The sequence below is a fragment of the Zonotrichia albicollis genome, chromosome 26 (assembly GCF_047830755.1).
Source record: "Zonotrichia albicollis isolate bZonAlb1 chromosome 26, bZonAlb1.hap1, whole genome shotgun sequence".
Taxonomy (NCBI): domain Eukaryota; kingdom Metazoa; phylum Chordata; class Aves; order Passeriformes; family Passerellidae; genus Zonotrichia; species Zonotrichia albicollis.
In genome coordinates, this window is record NC_133844.1 from 8,438,923 (window position 1) to 8,458,807 (window position 19,885).

The 19,885-nt window shown below is 53.6% G+C and overlaps 1 protein-coding gene across 5 annotated transcripts in view; it reads right to left on the bottom strand.

Moving 5' to 3' along the window:
• The window catches only part of KANSL3 (KAT8 regulatory NSL complex subunit 3), a 32,217-nt gene that overhangs the window by 1,549 nt on the left and 10,783 nt on the right, over nucleotides 1-19,885 (bottom strand). For 2 of the 5 annotated variants that reach the window (XM_074559011.1, XM_074559016.1), the window contains 7 exons: nucleotides 18,716-18,869; nucleotides 14,495-14,572; nucleotides 13,003-13,191; nucleotides 7,988-8,066; nucleotides 6,860-7,014; nucleotides 6,045-6,154; nucleotides 888-1,110 (listed from right to left, as the gene is read on the bottom strand). In XM_074559011.1, coding sequence (XP_074415112.1) covers nucleotides 888-1,110; nucleotides 6,045-6,154; nucleotides 6,860-7,014; nucleotides 7,988-8,066; nucleotides 13,003-13,191; nucleotides 14,495-14,572; nucleotides 18,716-18,869 — 988 coding nt within the window. The remainder of the gene's footprint in view (nucleotides 1-887; nucleotides 1,111-6,044; nucleotides 6,155-6,859; nucleotides 7,015-7,987; nucleotides 8,067-13,002; nucleotides 13,192-14,494; nucleotides 14,573-18,715; nucleotides 18,870-19,885) is intronic. The other 3 variants (XM_074559012.1, XM_074559013.1, XM_074559014.1) reach the window with 3 other exon arrangements.

Genomic DNA, 19,885 nt, shown 5'->3' on the forward strand with positions numbered 1-19,885 from the left:
CACAAGGCAGGCCTCAGATACCACCAGCACCTCCCTCCCTCCCTCCTTCCGTGTGGGAATCCACAAAATCAGAGGGTCTGGGAAAGCTGCACAAGGCAGGCCTCAGATACAGCAGAACTGTGAGCAGAGCTAAGCACAGCCATGAGATTGGTCAGCAGAAAAAGTATTTAAACTGTAGAAATGCACAAATAATGGCCTGTGTATTAATGCTTGTGTAGAACAGCTCTCTAAGCTACAGACAGTTTATGTAGTGAGATATTAGGAAGGTTAAAGCTTAATAATGGAGCTGTGTGCTTGTCAGAATAGCTCTGTAAGCTACAGAAAGTTTATGTAGTGAGATATTGGGAAGGTTAAAGCTTAATAAAGGAGCTGTGTGCTTGTCAGAATAGCTCTCTAAGCTACAGGAAGTTTATCTACAGAGATATTAGGAAGGTTAAAGCTTAATAATGGAGCTGTGTGCTTGTCAGAATAGCTCTGTAAACTACAGGAAGTTTATGCAGTGAGATATTAGGAAGGTTAAAGCTTAATAAAGGAGCTCTGTGTGTTGAGGCTCACAAGCAGGGATTGTATTCAAAATCAGCAAGCATTGTTTAACCAAAGGTACCTGTGCTTATAATGGTTGGGTGGAACTACTGTCAATATAGAATATACACTATACAGATATAAATACTGTCAGTGTGCTTTTGCTTTGTGTGATGGGTCAAGAAGTTTATAAAGTGAGTTGTAACATGAAGTTTTTTGCCCTGCTGCCTGGGATGTGAGCTGGTGGCACTCCCATTGTCATAATGGGAGTGATGCTGGAAAATCCAACAGCTCGAGGCGCGTTCAGCAGCAGCCCCGTCCCATTCTTGTGTGTAAATACCCAATCCCCCGTGTGTGGCACTGACCTGCAGCCTGGTTGGAGATGTGGGCCAGCCCTGGCAGGCTGCTGGCCAGCTTGGCCAGCCCCCCGTTGCTCAGCAGCTGCTGGATGGCCGTGGGCTTGCTGCCGGCCGAGGCGCCCAGCGCCAGCGAGGCGGCCACGGGGATGGTGCGAACCACGGAGCCCGCGGGCTCTGTGCTGAGGGCAGCCAGGCTCTGCAGGGCTGCGGGGGCCTTCAGGGCTGGGCCCTGCAGGGAGAGAGGGTAAAATGAGCTCTGCAGGGAGAGAGGGGCCTTGAGGGCTGGGCCCTGCAGGGAGAGAGGGTAAAATGAGCTCTGCAGGGAGAGAGGGGCCTTGAGGGCTGGGCCCTGCAGGGAGAGAGGGTAAAATGAGCCCTGCAGGGAGAGAGGGCAAACTGAGCTCTGCAGGGAGAGAGGGCAAAAACTGAGCTCTGCAGGGAGAGAGGGCAAAAACTGAGCTCTGCAGGGAGAGAGGGGCCTTGAGGGCTGGGCCCTGCAGGGACAGAGGGTAAAATGAGCAGGGAATGGTCACTGATCCCAGGGAATGGTCACTGATCCCAGGGAATGGTCACTGATCCCAGGGAATGAGCACTGATCAGGGAATGGTCACTGATCAGGGAATGGTCACTGATCCCAGGGAATGGTCACTGATCAGGGAATGGTCACTGATCCAGGGAATGGTCACTGATCAGGGAATGGTCACTGATCAGGGAATGGTCACTGATCCCAGGGAATGGTCACTGATCCCAGGGAATGGTCACTGATCCCAGGGAATGGTCACTGATCAGGGAATGGTCACTGATCCCAGGGAATGGTCACTGATCCCAGGGAATGGTCACTGATCAGGGAATGGTCACTGATCAGGGCATGGTCACTGATCAGGGCATGATCACTGATCAGGGAATGGTCACTGATCAGGGAATGGTCACTGATCAGGGAATGGTCACTGATCCCAGGGCATGGTCACTGATCCAGGGCATGGTCACTGATCCAGGGCATGGTCACTGATCCAGGGCATGGTCACTGATCAGGGAATGGTCACTGATCCAGGGCATGGTCACTGATCAGGGAATGGTCACTGATCCCAGGGCATGGTCACTGATCCAGGGAATGGTCACTGATCAGGGCATGGTCACTGATCAGGGAATGGTCACTGATCCCAGGGAATGGTCACTGATCAGGGAATGGTCACTGATCAGGGAATGGTCACTGATCCAGGGAATGGTCACTGATCAGGGAATGGTCACTGATCCAGGGAATGGTCACTGATCAGGGAATGGTCACTGATCAGGGAATGGTCACTGATCCCAGGGAATGGTCACTGATCCAGGGAATGGTCACTGATCAGGGAATGGTCACTGATCCCAGGGAATGGTCACTGATCAGGGAATGGTCACTGATCCCAGGGAATGGTCACTGATCCCAGGGAATGGTCACTGATCCCAGGGAATGGTCACTGATCCCAGGGAATGAGCACTGATCAGGGAATGGTCACTGATCAGGGAATGGTCACTGATCCCAGGGAATGGTCACTGATCAGGGAATGGTCACTGATCAGGGAATGGTCACTGATCCCAGGGCATGGTCACTGATCCCAGGGAATGGTCACTGATCAGGGAATGGTCACTGGAATGGTCACTGATCAGGGAATGAGCACTGATCCAGGGAATGGTCACTGATCCAGGGAATGGTCACTGATCAGGGAATGGTCACTGATCCCAGGGAATGGTCACTGATCCAGGGAATGGTCACTGATCAGGGAATGGTCACTGATCAGGGAATGGTCACTGATCCCAGGGAATGGTCACTGATCCCAGGGAATGAGCACTGATCAGGGAATGGTCACTGATCAGGGAATGGTCACTGATCCCAGGGAATGGTCACTGATCAGGGAATGGTCACTGATCCAGGGAATGGTCACTGATCAGGGAATGGTCACTGATCAGGGAATGGTCACTGATCCCAGGGAATGGTCACTGATCCCAGGGAATGGTCACTGATCCCAGGGAATGGTCACTGATCAGGGAATGGTCACTGATCCCAGGGAATGGTCACTGATCCCTGGGAATGGTCACTGATCAGGGAATGGTCACTGATCAGGGCATGGTCACTGATCAGGGAATGGTCACTGATCCCAGGGAATGGTCACTGATCCCAGGGAATGGTCACTGATCAGGGCATGGTCACTGATCAGGGAATGGTCACTGGAATGGTCACTGATCAGGGAATGAGCACTGATCCAGGGAATGGTCACTGATCCAGGGAATGGTCACTGATCAGGGAATGGTCACTGATCCCAGGGAATGGTCACTGATCAGGGAATGGTCACTGATCCCAGGGAATGGTCACTGATCAGGGAATGGTCACTGATCAGGGAATGGTCACTGATCCCAGGGAATGGTCACTGGAATGGTCACTGATCCCAGGGAATGGTCACTGATCAGGGAATGGTCACTGATCAGGGAATGAGCACTGATCAGGGAATGGTCACTGATCAGGGCATGGTCACTGATCAGGGAATGGTCACTGATCCCAGGGAATGGTCACTGGAATGGTCACTGATCCCAGGGAATGAGCACTGATCAGGGAATGGTCACTGATCAGGGAATGGTCACTGATCAGGGAATGGTCACTGATCAGGGAATGGTCACTGATCCCAGGGAATGGTCACTGATCCAGGGAATGGTCACTGATCAGGGAATGGTCACTGATCCCAGGGAATGGTCACTGATCAGGGAATGGTCACTGATCCCAGGGCATGGTCACTGATCCAGGGAATGGTCACTGATCAGGGCATGGTCACTGATCAGGGAATGGTCACTGATCCCAGGGAATGGTCACTGATCAGGGAATGGTCACTGATCAGGGAATGGTCACTGATCCAGGGCATGGTCACTGATCAGGGAATGGTCACTGATCCAGGGCATGGTCACTGATCAGGGAATGGTCACTGATCCCAGGGCATGGTCACTGATCCAGGGAATGGTCACTGATCAGGGCATGGTCACTGATCAGGGAATGGTCACTGATCCCAGGGAATGGTCACTGATCAGGGAATGGTCACTGATCAGGGAATGGTCACTGATCCAGGGAATGGTCACTGATCAGGGAATGGTCACTGATCCAGGGAATGGTCACTGATCAGGGAATGGTCACTGATCAGGGAATGGTCACTGATCCCAGGGAATGGTCACTGATCCAGGGAATGGTCACTGATCAGGGAATGGTCACTGATCCCAGGGAATGGTCACTGATCAGGGAATGGTCACTGATCCCAGGGAATGGTCACTGATCCCAGGGAATGGTCACTGATCCCAGGGAATGGTCACTGATCCCAGGGAATGAGCACTGATCAGGGAATGGTCACTGATCAGGGAATGGTCACTGATCCCAGGGAATGGTCACTGATCAGGGAATGGTCACTGATCAGGGAATGGTCACTGATCCCAGGGCATGGTCACTGATCCCAGGGAATGGTCACTGATCAGGGAATGGTCACTGGAATGGTCACTGATCAGGGAATGAGCACTGATCCAGGGAATGGTCACTGATCCAGGGAATGGTCACTGATCAGGGAATGGTCACTGATCCCAGGGAATGGTCACTGATCCAGGGAATGGTCACTGATCAGGGAATGGTCACTGATCAGGGAATGGTCACTGATCCCAGGGAATGGTCACTGATCCCAGGGAATGAGCACTGATCAGGGAATGGTCACTGATCAGGGAATGGTCACTGATCCCAGGGAATGGTCACTGATCAGGGAATGGTCACTGATCCAGGGAATGGTCACTGATCAGGGAATGGTCACTGATCAGGGAATGGTCACTGATCCCAGGGAATGGTCACTGATCCCAGGGAATGGTCACTGATCCCAGGGAATGGTCACTGATCAGGGAATGGTCACTGATCCCAGGGAATGGTCACTGATCCCTGGGAATGGTCACTGATCAGGGAATGGTCACTGATCAGGGCATGGTCACTGATCAGGGAATGGTCACTGATCCCAGGGAATGGTCACTGATCCCAGGGAATGGTCACTGATCAGGGCATGGTCACTGATCAGGGAATGGTCACTGGAATGGTCACTGATCAGGGAATGAGCACTGATCCAGGGAATGGTCACTGATCCAGGGAATGGTCACTGATCAGGGAATGGTCACTGATCCCAGGGAATGGTCACTGATCAGGGAATGGTCACTGATCCCAGGGAATGGTCACTGATCAGGGAATGGTCACTGATCAGGGAATGGTCACTGATCCCAGGGAATGGTCACTGGAATGGTCACTGATCCCAGGGAATGGTCACTGATCAGGGAATGGTCACTGATCAGGGAATGAGCACTGATCAGGGAATGGTCACTGATCAGGGCATGGTCACTGATCAGGGAATGGTCACTGATCCCAGGGAATGGTCACTGGAATGGTCACTGATCCCAGGGAATGAGCACTGATCAGGGAATGGTCACTGATCAGGGAATGGTCACTGATCAGGGAATGGTCACTGATCAGGGAATGGTCACTGATCCCAGGGAATGGTCACTGATCCAGGGAATGGTCACTGATCAGGGAATGGTCACTGATCCCAGGGAATGGTCACTGATCAGGGAATGGTCACTGATCTCAGGGAATGGTCACTGATCCCAGGGCATGGTCACTGATCCATGGAATGGTCACTGATCAGGGAATGGTCACTGATCAGGGAATGGTCACTGATCCCAGGGAATGGTCACTGATCAGGGAATGGTCACTGATCAGGGCATGGTCACTGATCCCAGGGAATGGTCACTGATCAGGGAATGGTCACTAATCCCAGGGAATGGTCACTGATCCAGGGAATGGTCACTGATCAGGGAATGGTCATTGATCCCAGGGCATGGTCACTGATCAGGGAATGGTCACTGATCCCAGGGAATGGTCACTGGAATGGTCACTGATCAGGGAATGGTCACTAATCAGGGAATGGTCATTGATCAGGGAATGGTCACTGACCCCTCCTGGCACTCTGAGTGGGACCCTGAGGGTTCCCAGTGTGCCTTTTCCCACTGGTCCCTCCCTGCACACACACAGCTCCTCCCAGAGCCCCTCAGCAGCCCCCAGAGCCAGCCCTGTCTCCCACCCAGAGCCTGCCCTGCCCCGTGGGCTCTCCAGGGGCTCCTCACCTGCACAGCAGAGCCGGTGGCCGCGCTGGGGGCCAGGCTGGAGGCCTTGGTGCCCATGTCCTGCAGGCTGAAGCTCAGCCCCTGGAGCAGGCTGCTGGCAGAGGCTGCTCCTGAAAGCCAGGGAAGGACAGGGTCAGCCTGGGAGGGCTCAGCAGCACCGAATTGCGGGGCTGTGCTGGGGCTGCAGAGCTGCTCTTCAACCTGAGGGCACTGGGGATCCTCCCACAGCTCGGTTATGGGATCAGGGAATGTCCTGAGTGGGAAGGGACCCACTGGGATCATTCAAACCAGCCCTGGGAGCCTGCACAGCACCCCAAAATCCACCCTGAGAGCCCTGAACAGGCACCCCAAAATCCCACCCTGAGAGCCCTACACAGCACTCTAAAATCCACCCTGAGAGTCCTGAACAGGCACCCCAAAATCCACCCTGAAAGCCCTGAACAGCACCCCAAAATCCCATTCTGGGACACTGCATAGCATCCCGAAATCCCATTCTGGGCATCCCTGCACAGACACCCCAAAATCCACCCTGGGACCCTGCACAGCACCCCAAAATCCCATTCTGGGACACTGCATAGCATCCCGAAATCCCATTCTGGGCATCCCTGCACAAACACCCCAAAATCCAAAGGCTCCTGGAGCTCTGGCAGCCTGGGGGCTGTGCCCATTCCCTGGGCAGTGCCCAGCACCCTCTGGGGACAGACCCTTTCCCAAATCCCACCCAAACCCCTCCCATTTGGGGACAGACCCTTTCCCAAGCCCCCTCCCCTCTGGGGACAGACCCTCCCCAATCCCCCGCAGCCCCCAGCCCGTACCGGGCAGCGCGGCGGGCGGGGCGGGCAGGCCGTGCCCAGCGCTGGCCACCAGGCGGCTCTGCAGGGCGTGGAAGGCGCTGGGGGCGGAGGCGCTGCCGCTGCTGGGGAGGCCGGGCTGGGCCGGGCTCAGCGAGGGCTCCGCGCCGGAGCTCAGCCTGCAGGGGAAGGGACAGAGCTGGCACTGAGCTGGCACTGAGCTGGCACTGAGAGCCGGCACAGAGCCTGCAGGGCACTGTCCCTGCCTAAACCCCATTTTTCATTTATTTAAAATTTAATTTTATAAATATTTTTAAATTGTATATATATATATTAAAAATTTACATATATAATGTATATTCTATATGTATATAAAGGTATTATATATATACACATATACATCCATATATATATTATATGTATATAAATATATATTTCATATATATTTATATACATACATATATATAATATATACTTTATACATAGAATATATATTATATATGTATATTATATATTTTTATTTATAAAATAAATTTTATTTACTTGAAACCAGCTCTTCATAATATATATATGATATATACATATATTATATATATTATATATATATATTATATATTATATATACATTTACATATATATACATATATATACATATACATACATATGTATTATATGTATATAAATACATATTTTATATATATTTATATACATATATATAATATATACTTTATATATAGAATATATATGTATATATTTTTATTTATAAAATACATTTTATGTACTTGAAACCAGCTCTTCATAATATATATATGATATATACATACATTATATATATTATATATACATACATAATATATACAATATATATTATATATACATATACATACATACATACATATATATATATATATATATATAAAAATATAGAAAAGAAATTTTATTTACTTGAAACCAGACAGAACTTAAAGACAGAATTTCTGCCAAAGCCACCACAAAGAGAGAGAAACAAACCTGAGGTTGGGAGAGCACAGCAGCCTCAGCACCTCCACTCCCAGGCCCCAATGGAGCTTCCAGGAGCCCCAGAGCCTCCCCCATGACCGAAAGCTCCCCATGCAGGACAGAAAGACCCCAAACCCCCCAATTCCCACTCACTTGGGGGTGGAGAGCAGCCCCGAGAGCTCCTTGGTGCTGGGCACGGCCTGGCCCAGGGGCAGCGGCTTCCCGGACACAACTGCAAAACAAAAGGGACAAAGCTGAGCTCGTGTGCCCACAAACCCGCCGGGATCCCCTTCTGCAGTGCCCAGGCAGCTCCCAGAGCGTCTCCTGCAGCAATGCCACTGCTGGGAGGAGCAAAATCCAGTTAGAACACAGGAAATATGGAACTGCAGAGGCAGCAGGGAAGGAATCGCCTCCCGAAATCCCTGAGGAACCTCAGGCCCTGCCACCAAAGGCAAATCTCTCTCCACTAATCCCCTCCTGTTCCATGGATGGATTGCTGGGATCTGGGTGATTTTGTGAGGATTTTGTAAGGATTCTTGCTCCAAGACACTTTACACAATACACAGGGATGCGACAAGCCACGGAATTTGTTCATTTGTTTATTGCAGCACTGGGGGATAGATACAACTGCATTCCTTCCTTGTGCATTCCTCCTGGCAAAGAGGCAACTCTTGTTTGGGTTCATGTTTACTTCTGCAACTCATTTCCTTTCTGTGGAAAGAAGTAAAGTTGGGAAAATTAAAAACTAAAATTAAAAAAAAGATTGATTGTGGAAAGCAGAGCTTTTCAAAGCCGCCAGAAGATGAAGCGAAACCTTCCAGGAGGACGTGGATTTGTGTCCTGTGGCAGGAGATGGAGCCCAGCAGCTCCTCCTGGGCATTTCCCAGGGGCAGAGGCAGGATGGGGTTTGCTGGGGTTTGCTGGGGTTTGCTGGGGTTTGCTGGGGTTTGCTGGGGTTTGCTGGGATTTGCTGGAATTTGCTGGAATTTGCTGGGATTTGCTGGGGTTTGCTGGGGTTTGCTGGGGTTTGCTGGGGTTTGCTGGGATTTGCTGGGGTTCGCTGGGGTTCGCTGGGATTTGCTGGGGTTTGCTGGGATTTGATGGGGTTTGCTGGGATTTGCTGGGGTTTGCTGGGGTTTGCTGGGATTTGATGGGGTTTGCTGGGGTTTGCTGGAATTTGCTGGGGTTTGCTGGGGTTTGCTGGGGTTTGCTGGAATTTGCTGGGATTTGCTGGGGTTTGCCGGGGTTTGCCGGGGTTTGCCGGGGTTTGCCGGGGTTTGCCGGGATTTGCCGGGGTTTGCCGGGATTTGCTGGGGTTTTCTGGGGTTTGCTGGGATTTGCTGGGGTTTGCTGGGGTTTGCTGGGATTTGCTGGGGTTTGCTGGGGTTTGCTGGGGTTTGCTGGGGTTTGATGGGGTTTGCTGGGGTTTGCTGGGGTTTGCTGGGGTTTGCTGGGGTTTGCTGGGGTTTGCTGGGGTTTGCTGGGGTTTGCTGGGATTTGCTGGGGTTTGCTGGGGTTTGCTGGGATTTGCTGGGGTTTGCTGGGGTTTGCTGGGATTTGCTGGGGTTTGCTGGGGTTTGCTGGGATTTGCTGGGATTTGCTGGGGTTTGCTGGGGTTTGCTGGGGTTTGCTGGGATTTGATGGGGTTTGCTGGGATTTGCTGGGGTTTGCTGGGGTTTGCTGGGATTTGCTGGGGTTTGCTGGGGTTTGCTGGGATTTGCTGGGGTTTGCTGGGGTTTGCTGGGGTTTGCTGGGGTTTGCTGGGATGGGGTGCCAGGGGTGCCGGGCACACTCCAGCCCAGGGGGAGCAGCTGGGCTGGGTGGGGGATCTGGAGGGCACAGAGGGAGCAGCTGCAGCACCATCGGGGTCAGGGGGAGAGGAACCTGGAGAGGGGTCCAGGAACACCAGCAGCACCAGCACCCTGCTCCCAGTAACACCAGTAACACCAGAACCCAGCTCCCAGTAACACCAGCAGGACCACAACCCTGCTCCCAGTAACACCAGCACCCAGCTCCCAGTAACACCAGAACCCAGCTCCCAGTAACACCAGCACCCAGCTCCCAGTAACACCAGAACCCTGCTCCCAGTAACACCAGAACCCTGCTCCCAGTAACACCAGCAGCACCAGAATCCTGCTCCCAGTAACACCAGAACCCAGTTCCCAGCAGCACCAGAACCCAGCTCCCAGCAACACCAGCAGGACCAGAACCCAGCTCCCAGTAACACCAGAACCCTGCTCCCAGTAACACCAGAACCCTGCTCCCAGTAACACCAGCAGCACCAGCACCCAGCTCCCAGTAACACCAGAACCCTGCTCCCAGTAACACCAGAACCCTGCTCCCAGTAACACCAGAACCCTGCTCCCAGTAACACCAGCAGCACCAGCACCCAGCTCCCAGTAACACCAGCAGCACCAGAACCCTGCTCCCAGTAACACCAGCAGCACCATAACCCAGCTCCCAGTAACACCAGCAGCACCAGAACCCTGCTCCCAGTAACACCAGCAGCACCAGAACCCCGCTCCCAGTAACACCAGCAGCACCAGAACCCAGCTCCCAGCAGCACCAGTATCCATCCTGCCCCCAGTAGCTCCCAGTAGCTCCAGTATCCATCCTGCTCCCAGTAGCTCCCAGTAGCTCCAGTATCCATCCTGCCCCCAGCAGCACCAGTATCCATCCTGCCCCCAGTAGCTCCCAGTAGCTCCAGTACCCATCCTGCTCCCAGCAGCAGCTCCAGGCTTCCAGAGCAAGGTGCCTGACCAGAGGGAGGTGCAGGATCCCCTCCCAGCTCCAGGCTGTTTCCAAGGCCATGGAAAAATGGTTCCTGCCAAGCCACTCACAGCTGGAGTGTCCACCTTTCCCTGCAGCTAAATCCTCCAAAAAGCAGGGCTAGGAGAAAGCAGGGCCGGGAGAAAGCAGGGCCCAACACAAAGCAGGGCCCAGGAGACAAAGCAGGGCCAAGGACAAAGCAGGGCCCAGGAGACAAAGCAGGGCCAAGGACAAAGCAGGGCCCAGGAGACAAAGCAGGGCCCAGCACAAAGCAGGGCCCAGCAGACAAAGCAGGGCCAAGGACAAAGCAGGGCCCAGGAGACAAAGCAGGGCCAAGGACAAAGCAGGGCCAAGGACAAAGCAGGGCCCAGCACAAAGCAGGGCCCAGCACAAAGCAGGGCCCAGGAGACAAAGCAGGGCCCAGCACAAAGCAGAGCCAAGGACAAAGCAGGGCCCAGCACAAAGCAGAGCCAAGGACAAAGCAGGGCCCAGCACAAAGCAGGGCCAAGGAGACAAAGCAGGGCCAAGGACAAAGCAGGGCCCAGCACAAAGCAGGGCCCAGGACAAAGCAGGGCCCGGGACAAAGCAGGGCCCAGGACAAAGCAGGGCCCAGGACAAAGCAGGGCCCAGCACAAAGCAGGGCCCAGGACAAAGCAGGGCCCGGGACAAAGCAGGGCCCAGGACAAAGCAGGGCCCAGCACAAAGCAGGGCCAAGGACAAAGCAGGGCCCGGGACAAAGCAGGGCCCAGGACAAAGCAGGGCCCAGCACAAAGCAGGGCCAAGGACAAAGCAGGGCCAAGGACAAAGCAGGGCCTGGGACAAAGCAGGGCCTGGGACAAAGCAGGGCCAGGAGACAAAGCAGGGCCCAGCACAAAGCAGGGCCAAGGACAAAGCAGAGCCAAGGACAAAGCAGGGCCCAGCACAAAGCAGGGCCAAGGAGACAAAGCAGGGCCCAGCACAAAGCAGGGCCAAGGACAAAGCAGGGCCCAGCACAAAGCAGGGCCAGGGACAAAGCAGGGCCCAGCACAAAGCAGGGCCAAGGACAAAGCAGGGCCCAGCACAAAGCAGGGCCCAGCACAAAGCAGGGCCCAGCACAAAGCAGGGCCCAGCACAAAGCAGGGCCGGGAGAAAGCAGGGCCCAGGACAAAGCAGGGCCAAGGAGACAAAGCAGGGCCCAGCACAAAGCAGGGCCCAGCACAAAGCAGGGCCCAGCACAAAGCAGGGCCAAGGACAAAGCAGGGCCTGGGACAAAGCAGGGCCCAGCACAAAGCAGGGCCCAGGAGACAAAGCAGGGCCCGGGACAAAGCAGGGCCAAGGACAAAGCAGGGCCCAGGAGACAAAGCAGGGCCCAGGAGACAAAGCAGGGCCCAGGAGACAAAGCAGGGCCCAGGAGACAAAGCAGGGCCAAGGAGACAAAGCAGGGCCAAGGAGACAAAGCAGGGCCTGGGACAAAGCAGGGCCAAGGAGACAAAGCAGGCCCAGCACAAAGCAGGGCCCAGCACAAAGCAGGGCCCAGCACAAAGCAGGGCCCAGCACAAAGCAGGGCCAAGGACAAAGCAGGGCCCAGCACAAAGCAGGGCCCAGGAGACAAAGCAGGGCCCAGCACAAAGCAGGGCCCAGCACAAAGCAGGGCCAAGGAGACAAAGCAGGGCCAAGGACAAAGCAGGGCCCAGCACAAAGCAGGGCCCATCACAAAGCAGGGCCCGGGACAAAGCAGGGCCCAGCACAAAGCAGGGCCCAGCACAAAGCAGGGCCCAGCACAAAGCAGGGCCAAGGAGACAAAGCAGGGCCAAGGACAAAGCAGGGCCCAGCACAAAGCAGGGCCCAGCACAAAGCAGGGCCCACAACAAAGCAGAGCCCAGCACAAAGCAGGGCCCAGCACAAAGCAGGGCCAAGGACAAAGCAGGGCCCAGCACAAAGCAGGGCCCAGCACAAAGCAGGGCCAAGGACACAGCAGGGCCAAGGACAAAGCAGGGCCAAGGACAAAGCAGGGCCCAGCACAAAGCAGGGCCAAGGAGACAAAGCAGGGCCAAGGACAAAGCAGGGCCCAGCACAAAGCAGGGCCTGGCACAAAGCAGGGCCAAGGACAAAGCAGGGCCAAGGACAAAGCAGGGCCCAGCACAAAGCAGGGCCAAGGACAAAGCAGGGCCCAGGAGACAAAGCAGGGCCCAGGACAAAGCAGGGCCCAGGACAAAGCAGGGCCCAGCACAAAGCAGGGCCAAGGATACAAAGCAGGGCCCAGCACACAGCAGGGCCAAGGATACAAAGCAGGGCCAAGGACAAAGCAGGGACCAGCACAAAGCAGGGCCAAGCCAAACCCAGGACTAAGGAAAGCCAGGCCTAGCAAAGCACAGCTCCCCCAGCAGGCCCTGCAGTGCCACAGCCAGGTGCCAACTCACTTTCAGCCTGGGTGCTCAGGGCTGCTCCGGTGCCCGTGGCCTCGCCGTGGGACACAATGGTCACCTTGATTTTGGCTCGTTTGGAGGCTCTGCTGCACGCAGGGCTCGGGCTGGGGCTCTGCTGCCTCTTCAGCTGCTCTCTGGCATCACCTCTGTGAGCCCCCTCCGAGGGCTCGGGGGCTGCTGCAGCTGGGGGACACAGAAGGGGCTCCTGGAGTGCCCGGGGTGCCAGCAGAGATGGCACCCAGCCCACGCACAGCTCCCTCTGTGCCAGCCTGCACAGGAGCCCTGTGAGAGCCCAGGGCTGGGTGTGCTGCCAGGCTCTGCCCGGCTGCCACAGCCCCACAGGGGCATTTGCACCCCACAATCCGGGGTGACCCCTCAGCAGCCCTGCAGGCCAGGGAGGGACAAGGGGAGGGTTTGCAGCACAGAGGGGCAGAGCTGCAGCTCAGCACAGAGCATCCCCCAGGAGCTGGGCAGGCTTGGAGAGGCACCAAGCAAAGCCAAGGAGGTGCTGCAGCAAAGCATCCATCAGAGCCTTCCCAAAGCCATCCCTGATCCATCAGAGCCTTCCCAAAGCCATTCCTGATCCATCAGAGCCTTCCCAAAGCCATCCCTGATCCATCAGAGCCTTCCCAAAGCCATTCCTGATCCATCAGAGCCTTCCCAAAACCATCCCTGATCCATCAGAGCCTTCCCAAAGCCATCCCTGATCCATCAGAACCTTCCCAAAGCCATCATGAATCCACCAGAACCTTCCCAAAACCATCCCTGATCCATCAGGACCTTTCCAGATCCATCACAACCTTCCCAAAGCCATTCCTGATCCATCACCACTTTCCCAAGGCCATCTCTGATCCATCAGAACCTTTGCAAAGCCATTTCTGATCCATCAGGACCTTCCCAGATCCATCAGAGCCTTCCCAAAGCCATTCCTGATCCATCAGAACCTTCCCCGATCCATCAGAACCTTCCCAAAGCCATTCCTGATCAACCAGAGCCTTCCCAAAGCCATTCCTGATCCATCAGAACCTTCCCAAAGCCATCATGGATCCATCAGAACCTTTGCAAAGCCATCCCTGATCCATCAGAACCTTCCCAGATCCATCAGAGCCTTCCCAAAGCCATTCCTGATCCATCAGGACCTTTCCAGATCCATCAGGACCTTCCCAAAGCCATCCCTGATCCATCAGGACCTTCCCAAAGCCAACCCTGATCCATCAGAACCTTCCCAAGGCTATCAAGGATCCATCAGCAAAGCTGAGATTTATCCAGGAGGGGCAGGAGGAGCTCAGCAAAGCCTGAGATCTCTGCTGCCAAAGAGGGCCCTGGGCTGGAGCTCCAAGGAGCAGAGTAGCACAAAGCAGGGGACACAGCAGGGACACAGCAGGGACACAGCCCCAGAGGAAGAGGAGGATGATGGAGGAAGGCAGCAGAGACAGAGAGGAGGAGGCAGACAGGCAGAGCCAGTGAGGAGTGAGCAGATACTCACCCAAGCGACAGGAGGAGGTGCCAGGAGGAAGAGCCTTCCTCACCAGCATGTTTTGTTTCAGAAAAGCAGCAAAGTGAGCTGAAATGAATGAGAGAGAACCACGGGATCACAGCCAGGCTCTGCAGGGCACAGGGGCTCTGGGGACACCCAGAGGGGACCCTGGAGCAGGCAGAGCTCCAGACAGGACAGATCCAGCCCTGGGAGCACAGCCTGGGGGGCTCACTCCAACAGAGAGCCTGACAGAGCCAGGGGGATGGAGAGACAGCAGGGCTGGGCTGGGCTGGGCCAAGGAGCTGAGAGCAGCTGGAGATGGGAGCCAGCAGGGCCCTGAGCAGCTCCAGATGGGAATCACCACGGCATTCCCAAGAAAATCAGGCACTGGGAATCATCATGGCATTCCCAAGAAAATCAGGCACCGGGAATCATCATGGCATTCCTGACGGAATCAGGCACCAGGAATCATCATGGCATTCCTGATGGAACCAGGCACTGGGAATCATCATGGCATTCCTGATGGAACCAGGCACTGGGAATCATCATGGCATTCCTGACAGAACCAGGCACTGGGAATCATCATGGCATTCCTGATGCAATCAGGCACTGGGAATCATCATGGCATTCCCAAGAAAATCAGGCACTGGGAATCATCATGGCATTCCTGACAGAACCAGGCACCAGGAATCATCATGGCATTCCCAAGAAAATCAGGCACTGGGAATCATCATGGCATTCCTGACAGAACCAGGCACTGGGAATCATCATGGCATTCCTGACAGAACCAGGCACCAGGAATTATCATGGCATTCCCAAGAAAATCAGGCACTGGGAATCATCATGGCATTCCCAAGAAAACCAGGCACTGGGAATCATCATGGCATTCCTGATGGAACCAGGCACTGGGAATCATCATGGCATTCCTGATGGAACCAGGCACCAGGAATCATCATGGCATTCCCAAGAAAATCAGGCACTGGGAATCATCATGGCATTCCTGATGGAACCAGGCACCAGGAATCACCTCAGCACTCCTGACAAAACCTGGCACTGGGAATAATAACACCATTCCTACCAGAACCAGGCATCAAGAATCACCACGGCATTCCTAAGAAAACCAGGCACTGGGAATCACCTCAGCAATCCTGACAGAACCAGGCACCAGGAATCATCATGGCATTCCTGATGGAACCAGGCACCAGGAATCATCATGGCATTCCCAAGAGAATCAGGCACTGGGAATCATCATGGCATTCCTGACAGAACCAGGCACCAAGAATTACTACCCCTGGTTTTATTCCCAATCAAATCAGGCACCAGGACTCAGCTCCTGTGTCCCCTCTGTCACCTGGGAAGTGCCTCCCTCAGTCCCTGGGCTGAGGAATGAGGGCAGATCCAAGCTCCAGCTTCCCCATGGAGCCAGGATGGATGTGCAGGGTCACAGGTGCAGGTGACAATGATGGACATGCAGGTGACACTGCTGCAGGTGACAATATTGGATGTGCAGGGTCACAGCTGCAGGTGACACTGATGGACATGCAGGTGACACTGCTGCGGGTGACAATATTCAATGTGCAGGGTCACAGCTGCAGGTGACACTGCTGAAGGTGACAATATTGGATGTGCAGGGTCACAGCTGAAGGTGACAATATTGGACGTGCAGGTGACACTGCTGAAGGTGACAATATTGGATGTGCAGGTGACACTGCTGCAGGTGACAATATTGGACATGCAGGGTCACAGGTGCAGGTGACACTGATGGACATGCAGGTGACACAGCTGCAGGTGACAATATTGGATGTGCAGGGTCACAGCTGCAGGTGACACTGATGGACATGCAGGTGACACTGATGGATGTGACAATACTGGATGCGCAGGGTCACAGCTGCAGGTGACACTGATGGATGTGCAGGGTCACTGCTGCAGGTGACAATATTGGATGTGCAGGTGACACTGCTGCAGGTGACAATATTGGATTTGCAGGGTCACAGCTACAGGTGACAATATTGAATTTGCAGGGTCACAGCTGCAGGTGACACTGATGGACGTGCAGGGTCACAGCTGCAGGTGACACTGATGGATGTGCAGGTGACAATATTGGACATGCAGGTGACACTGCTGCAGGTGACAATATTGGACATGCAGGGTCACAGCTGCAGGTGACACTGATGGACGTGCAGGGTCACAGCTGCAGGTGACACTGATGGATGTGCAGGTGACAATATTGGACATGCAGGTGACACTGCTGCAGGTGACAATATTGGACATGCAGAGTCACAGCTGCAGGTGACACTGCTGCAGGTGACACTGATGGACGTGCAGGGTCACAGCTGCAGGTGACAATATTGGATGTGCAGGGTCACAGCTGCAGGTGACAATATTGGATGTGCAGGGTCACAGCTGCAGGTGACAATATTGAATTTGCAGGGTCACAGCTGCAGGTGACATCCACCAGCCCGTCCAGGTCTGTCCTGAGCACAGCAAGGAAGGAAAGGAGGATGCAGAGCCACCCCCAGGTGCTGCTGGAGTTTGCCAGGAGGGATCTTCAGCCACAAAAGCACCCCCTGAACTCCCAAAGTTCACCAAACTCAACATTTTTATCCAAAAGCACAAAACTCCACAGCTCAAGCTGGTTCCTTCTCCACAGCAGGTTTTCCACAGGATGGTTCTGGAACTCCCCAAATCTCACAGTTTCCACCTCAATTCAAGAGCCTCAAGCATCTGCTGAGCACCTTCAGGGTGTCCTGAAGGAGACACCAGCCCTGGGTGTCCCAAAGGGATCAGGGCACGGCTACAGGGTCAGCCAGAGACAGAATCCTTCCCATTTCCAGCAGCAGCACGGCTCCACAACTGCAGAAACCCAATTCCAACCCAATTCCAACCCAATTCCAACCCAATTCCAACCCTCCAGCAGAGACAGGCGCTGAGCTGCAGAGAAAGCTGCCATGGGGAGCTTGGAATTCAACACAGCACAGAAAATAAAAATCCACATAGGTCCAGAAAGAGAGAGAGAGAACCCAAAACTGCACAGGACAGGGAAAAGAAAAACCTGCACAGGTACAGAGAGAGAAAACTCAAAATTGCACAGGACAGAGAAAATAAAAACCTGCACAGGTGCAGAGAGAGAGAAAAGCCAAAACTGCACAGGACAGAGAAAATAAAACCTGCATAGGTCCAGAGAGAGAGAGAAACCCCAAAATTACACAGGACAGAGAAAATAAAAACCTGCACGGGTACAGAGAGAGAAAATCCAAAACTGCACAGGACAGAGAAAAGAAAATCCTGCACAGGTCCAGAGAGAGAAAACTCGAAATTGCACAGGACAGAGAAAATAAAAACCTGCACAGGTCCAGAGAGAGAGAACCCAAAATTGCACAGGACAGAGAAATAAAACCCTGCACAGGTGCAGAGAGAGAGAAACCCCAAAATTACACAGGACAGAGAAAATAAAACCCTGCACAGGTCCAGAGAGAGAGAGAGAGAACCCAAAATTGCACAGGACAGAGAAAAGAAAATCCTACACAGGTCCAGAGAGAGAAAACTCAAAATTGCACAGGACAGAGAAAATAAAAACCTGCACAGGTGCAGAGAGAGAGAAACCCCAGAATTGCACAGGACAGAGAAAAGAAAATCCTGCACAGGTCCAGAGAGAGAGAACCCAAAATTGCACAGGACAGAGAAAGTAAAAACCTGCACAGGTCCAGAGAGAGAGAAACCCCAAAATTACACAGGACAGGGAAAAGAAAATCCTGCACAGGTCCAGAGCAAGAAAATTCAAAATTGCACAGGACAGAGAAAATAAAATCCTACAGAGGTACAGAGAGAGAGAAAACCCAAAATTGCAGAAGACAGAGAAAACAAAACCTGCACAGGTCCAGAAAGAGAGAGAGAGAGAACCCAAAATTGCACGGACAGAGAAATAAAACCTGCATAGGTCCAGAGAGAGAGAAACCCCAAAATTGCACAGGACAGAGAAAACAAAATCCTACACAGGTCCAGAGAGAGAGAAACCCCAAAATTGCACAGGACAGAGAAAATAAAATCCTACATAGATCCAGATAGAGAAAACTCAAAATTGCACAGGACAGAGAAAATAAAACCTGCACAGGTGCAGACAGAGAGAAAACTCAAAATTGCACAGGACAAAGAAAATACAACCCTACACAGATCCAGAGACAGAAAACCCCCAAGTGCAGCAGCAGGAAGGGTGGGGAGTGCAGCAGTTACCTTGTGCCTGCTTGTGGCTCAGGACGGGCTCGGGCCTGGGCACCTGCCGCCGCTGCAGCTGCGGGGGGCACCCCTGGCTGGCCTTGGGCAGCGCCAGCGCCGCCACCTTGGCCTTGGGGCTGGACGTGGGGCTGCTGGACACGCTGGACAGGTCCTGCAGGGACAGACGGACACTCAGCCCAGCTGCTGGGGCACCCTGGCACTCACTGCCCTCTCTGGGAGAATCTGGGAGTTTGAGGCTGGGAAGGACCTTCAGGATGAAGGGCCATTGTCAGCACCAAGCCCTGTGCCCAGGGCCACACCCAGCTGTGCTTTGGTGCTGACTCCACCAGCCTGGGCCAAAGCTTCCCATGAGACAATTTTCCCAAATCTCTCATCTAAACCTGCCCTGTGGCCCTGAGTACCCTCTCACCTCCTTCTCCCAACACTCAGCACAGATCTGGGAGATTTAATTTTCCCAAATCTCTCATCTAAACCTTTTCCTGAGGCCACATCCCACTGGGTACCCTCTAACCTCCCTCTCCCAACACTCAGCACAAATTTGGGAGATGAAATTTTCCCAAATCTCTCACCTAAACCTCTCTTGAGACCACATCCCCCTAGGTATCCTCTCATCTCCTTCTCCCAATACTCAGCACAGATCTGGGAGATTTAATTTCCCAAATTTCTCACCTAAACCTCCCTTGAGGCCACATCCCCCTGGGTATCCTCTCACCTCCCTCTCCCAATACTCAGCACAGATTTGGGAGATTTAATTTTACCAATTTCTCACCTAAACCTCCCCTGTGGCCCTGGGTACCCTCTCACCTCCCTCAGCACAGATTTGGGAGATTTAATTTCCCAAATCTCTCACCTAAACCTTTTCCTGAGGCCACATCCCCCTGTGTACCCTCCCACCTCCCTCAGCACAGATTTGGGAGATTTAATTTCCCAAATCTCGCACCTAAACCTCCCTTGAGACCACGTCCCCCTGGGTACCCTTTAACCTCCCTCTCCCAACACTCAGCACAGATTTGGGAGATTTAATCTTCCCAAATTTCTCACCTAAACCTCCCCTGATGCCACGTCCCCCTGGGTATCCTCTCACCTCCCTCAGCAGAGATTTGGGAGATTTAATTTCCCAAATTTCTCATCTAAACATTTTCCTGAGGCCACATTCCCCAGGTACCC